Genomic DNA, 6,038 nt, shown 5'->3' on the forward strand with positions numbered 1-6,038 from the left:
CTGCCAACCAATTCAAGAATTGGTTAGCGCATCATAACCATTCAAGGCAGTTATCAAATTTAATCAATCTTCCACTCATTTTCTCTCACTATATTCCCTCCAGTAAAGTAAATCAATCCAAGACCATTCTTGCTAACGAGATATATTGAAAGAAAAAAAGAAGAGGGCCAATGCACTCTCTCGTGTCCTATTATTGCTCTTATTTCAATAAATACTCTTTCATATCAGATTAACAAAAATGAGAATACACATCTATGCAAGCATTCAAAAATGTTACAAAGGACATAAATAGACCACAAAGACGCACAATACCCGTAATGAGCATAAAATATTACGAGACTATGTTAACCGCCTGCACGAGAAAAAATATTGTGTAGATAGAAATGAAAACATAGAAATTGAAGGAGAATTGCAAATGTAACAAGATGCAGATGGTATTCATTGCCGTAGAAGATAAAAGCAAAACCTCACTTCTTCTACGTTCAAAATGAAAGTAAAATATGTTGTAGTAACACACACCCACACACGCACACACACACCCGACACACATACACACACACACACACACACACATGCCCCACACACACACACACGCGCCCCACACACACACACACCACACACACCCCACACACGCACACACACACACACGCGCACACACATACACACACACACACACACCCCACACGCCCGCACACGCACACACACCCCCAACACACCCCACACGCGCACACACCCCCCTCCCACACACATACACCCACACCCCACACGCACACACCCCACACACGCGCACACACACACATACATAAAATGTCTAAACATACAAAACTGAGGGTTCAAAACTACAATATTTTGTAGTGGTCGCTGGCAACCAAGTCAAGAATTGGTTAGCACATCATAACCACCCAAGGCAGTTATCAAATTATATCAATCATCCACTCATTTTCTCTCACTATATCCCCTCTAGTAAAGTAAATCAATCCAAGACCACTCTTGCTAACGAGATATATTGAAAGGGAAAAAGAAGAGGGACAATGCACTCTCTCATGTCTTGTTATTGCTCTTATTTCAATAAATACTCTTTCATATCAGGTAAACAAATATGAGAATACGCATCTATGCTAGCACACAAAAATATTACCAAGGATATAAATAGACCACAAAGACACACAATACCCGTAATGAGCATAAAATGTTGCGAAACTATGGTGACATCCTGCACGAGAAAAAAGGTTGTGTAGATAGAAATGAAGACTTAGAAATTGAAGGAGAATGGCAAATGTAACAAGACGTAGATGACATTCGTTGGTGCAGAAGATAAAAGCAACACCTCACTTCTTCTATGTTCAAAATGAAAGTAAAACATATTCTATCGTGACACACACAACTTCATATCATTTTTTTGTAAAAGTAACTAACAAATATTTATAGTATAATATCAATCAGTTTTTGAAAATTAGAAATAAAGAGATGTTTAGTGAAAAAATAGCAAAAAAGATAATATGATATTGTATGATTGATGTGACGATAAATATATATATACATATATATAGATAGATAGATAGGCATCAGAATAATATTACTAAAAGTAAGATTTTTTCAAATCATTGCATACCAAAATTTTAAGTCATAGACCAAATGTTAATTTTATATTATATTTTCATATATATTAATAATTTGGTTAGAATAAGTATAAGTTTGAAAAAAGAATGAATAAATATTAGAATAAAAATTAATAGATATTAATTTGTAAATAAAAACGCCAATTTTATTCAATTGAAATTCGTGAAAAAACTCAGAAAAAGATCAAATATCTTACTAATTATTTAACCTTGTAATTATAATAATTTGTGCACAATATTGTTGTTACTTTAATATTGTTTTTATTATAACACCATATAACAACGCACGACATAAGAAATAATTAATTAGTTATAAATATGATTAATAATAGATAATACCAATTACATTATATAAATAAAATTATAAAGTCAAATAAAACATAAAATCAAAAATTTCCATACAAATCAAAAAATAAAGTCTTATATTGTTTGAAACATATATTTTCAATTAAATCATTTTTTTTAATAATAGTTAAACAAAAAAAATAGTTTAAAATCATTCAACATCAATAAATTTGAATTAATTAAAGACATTTAAATACTAATATACAGAGGGATAATAATATTACAAAAATAAAATAGTAATTAAAACAAAAATAGCAATTATATACATAAAAAACTACAAAAGAATAATAACTTATCATATTTAATTAAAATTTTCTTTATACAAAATAAAAAATAAGAGACTTCGATTAATAAAATCTTTTGTAATTAAATTTGATGATTCTTTGTACAATATTAATAATCATCTTAAAAATATATATTTTTGCACGCACATTGCACATTGCACATTGCACATTGCACATAATATTTCTAATCTATATATATATATATATATGTATATGAATCATTCTCTAAAGAAATAATATATTGCAGGGATTAATTTAAAAAACTAAAAGTCTGAATGATAAATAAAACACACTAATTAACTTAATAATAATAATGCACGTCCAACATCAATCCAATTTTTTTAACAGAAAATCCATAAAACAAAGAAAAACTGAAAAAAAACACACGATACGACAATAATTAATGTAGACAAGGAAATTCTAGCGCCAAGTCAGCCTCAGGATTTCCTCAGGTAAGAAAGCCTCCGGGGGGAGCTGATTGAGATCAAAATCCCTGCCCACCGCAGGTTTTTGATTCTCTTCTCGCTGCCTCCTCATGCGGCAAAACCGGCTGTGTGCCGACAGGCCCTGTCGGGTTGTGAAGCTCCTGTCGCACCACGGGCATTCGTGCTGCTCACGGTGCACGTGCACAGTCTCTTGGTAATTCGGCGGCACCCCCTGCTGTCCATACCATAAAGCCCCCCATGATGGCTGGTGGCCCCACCACCTTCTCGTCTCCCTTACATGGAACGCCCGATGGCCGCCCAGTGCAAAGTGGGAATCAAACTTCTTGCGGCAGTTGTCGCAGAAGTACTGCTTCGTGGGCGTCACAGCAGGCGCCTTCCCTTTGGCCGAACGGCTGCTTTCTGCATCCCTTTCGGCACCATTTTGAGGAATCGGCCTCCCTGATGAAGAAGAGGCGCCTGGTTCCATAATGATCAGCTTCTTCGCTGAGGGGTTCCGCCGGTTCCCGTCATCTTCGACGGGCTCCTCCTCCCGGTTTCTCTTCTTAGTTGGAGGAACAGAATAGTTGACAGGTGCGGCCTCTGGAGGACCTTGGAATAGAACAATCGATTTTCCAGGCTTTCCTCTCCGGTTAGTCGTACGCCAACCGCGCCGCAGACAGTAAACCAGGTCGATTTGGATCCGTGGTTCTGAATTCTTTCCGTCAGATGGAGGATTGTTCGGCAGATTTTGGACCTTATTACGTTCCAACAACCCTGCTTTTGATTGACGATCCATGATGACGAAACCTGCATAAATAAAAACCAACACAAAGTCATGAATCAATCAAGAAACCCTTGACTTTCAGTAGCATAAATCTATTACATCAAGACCTCCTGTTTATATAATTACATCTCCTGACCTGTGAAAAAAAAATGCCAGAAAGGGAAAGCAAAAGCAAAAAGAGAAGCAAAATTTTAGCCTGCAGCCTCACAAAGTTGAAGACTAGAGAGAGAGAGAGAGAGAGAGCGCCCAAAAACCCTAAAAGCATTCAATCTTGTGTGCTTCTACACAGACATAACACACCGTTTATATAGGGGCGGATAAGGGATGGGATTAAAGCAATAATCAGCGTAAAAATGCAAGTGAGCAACTGTAAGAAATCTGTCAAAAGTTTGAATCGGAAAATCTGTAAAGTGTTAATGAGAATCCAGTCAAGAACCGATGCATTAAGAGGTGGCGTAAGAAATTTTAGGTCAGCATTAATTGTGCAGTTTCAGTGTCTTAATGATTATCATCCAGGTTTTCATTTGCATCCCTGTCCGAGGGAATGCACTTCAATAGCAAAGATTCCATCTAATTTTGGTGTCAGTGTGAAAAGGGAAAGAATTGGAACATAAAATATATCATTTTTGCGCCAAATTTAAAATGTCGGTCAGACATAGATATCGTATTGTAAAAGAAAATTCAAAAACACGCACGATATAGATATCTACGTACATTATAAATGACAATCTTAGATTAAACTATATAGATAATGACACGTACATTATCTATGTCAGTCGACATAAATATCGTATTGTAAAAGAAAATTCAAAAACACGCGCGACATAGATATCTACATACATTATAAATGACGATCTTAGATTAAACTATATAGGATCAAACTTGTAAAATCGACTCGCCTCTTTATGTTGTGACACGTGGACACGGTATGATGCTTATCTCGATATACATAAAATAGATCATTTTCGCGCGAAATTTAAAATGTCAGTCGACATAGATATCATATTGTAAAAGAAAATTCAAAAACACGCGCGACATAGATATCTATGTACATTATAAATGAAGATCTTAGATTAAACTATATAGGATCGAACTTGTAAAATCGACTCGCCTCTTTATGTTGTGACACGTGGGCACAGCATGATGCTTATCTTGATATACATAAAATAGATCATTTTCGCGCTAAATTTAAAATGTTAGTCGACATAGATATCGTATTGTAAAAGGAAATTTAAAAACACGCGCGACGTAGATATCTACTTACATTATAAATAACGATCTTAGATTAAACTATATAGGATCGAACTTGTAAAATCGACTCGCCTCTTTATGTTGTGACACGTGGGCACGGCATGATGCTTATCTTGATATACATAAAATAGATCATTTTCGCGCGAAATTTAAAATGTCAGTCGACACAGATATCGTATTATAAAAGGAAATTCAAAAACACGCGCGATGTAGATATCTACTTACATTATAAATGACGATCTTAGATTAAACTAATATCTATCTAGAAGTAAGTTCAATTAATTACGTATTCTAATTAAATCTTTTATATCTTTTATCAATAATTATTTAATATAATCATATAATTTTTGTTGGTATAAATAAATGGTATCTTTTCATAATTCAACTCAAAATTATTTCTGGGCAAATGAAAATGAAAAATGATATGGTATTATTGAAAATAATAATTATAGCTTTTTATTTTTATATTTCGAGTATATATTTTTTCATATATACCAAGATAAATACTAATCAGAATGATAGAAATAATGAAGGAAATAATTAAAAATTATATTTTTTTCAATGTAATATATCGTATAATATATATATATATATGAATAAGAACGAGACCAATTCAACTTAAATATTTTTTTTTATATGAGAATTAAAACGTTATCATATTATTAATTATAAAGATCTATTTTTTATTTATTGTGAGTATTAATGAAATATTTTTACAATTTAGTTCAAAATAAAGACCTTTTTTGGATAAATTAACTTGTAAAGTGACATACGCTAAAAATTACTAAAACTTTTCATATAATTTACTCATACTTTTTAATATTGTATAAATATATAACTTTATCGATTAAATTATGTATAAATAATTGTACATAATCCAATCAGTAGTGCTAATTAGGTTACTAAATATATCAGATATACACAATAACAATAATTACAAAGTTATTAATTAGTCAAATTATTGCATAAATTTTAAGGTAACTCCCAAAAAATTGCATACATTTTTGTAAATAGTCAATCAATAAAAGCACGCATTCAAATAATATATAGTAACAATATCTATTATTAATATCCAAATTAAATTAATTTCATATATATATTAATTACTGCTATCTATTTTTTGAATTATCCTATCTGCACAGACGACATATATAGATAAAATCAAGAATCCCGTTTTATTATTAATTCCAATATATATATAACTATTTTGGTCAGTCTAAATAGAGGTGTGGTAAATATTTAAAAAGTAGTTACCTTATAAAATTTATTTCATATTATAATTTCAAAAATTATATATATTTTTCCTCATTTTTGAACTTGTGTGCGCTCT

General features: G+C 32.2%; 1 protein-coding gene across 1 annotated transcript; it reads right to left on the bottom strand.

Moving 5' to 3' along the window:
- Positions 2,669-3,469, bottom strand: LOC105163961 (zinc finger protein ZAT2-like). The gene has a single exon (XM_020694860.1). It carries the CDS (start codon positions 3,467-3,469, stop codon positions 2,669-2,671), a length of 801 nt encoding a protein of 266 aa, XP_020550519.1.

The sequence above is a fragment of the Sesamum indicum genome, linkage group LG6, assembly GCF_000512975.1.
Source record: "Sesamum indicum cultivar Zhongzhi No. 13 linkage group LG6, S_indicum_v1.0, whole genome shotgun sequence".
In the NCBI taxonomy this organism is placed as follows: domain Eukaryota; kingdom Viridiplantae; phylum Streptophyta; class Magnoliopsida; order Lamiales; family Pedaliaceae; genus Sesamum; species Sesamum indicum.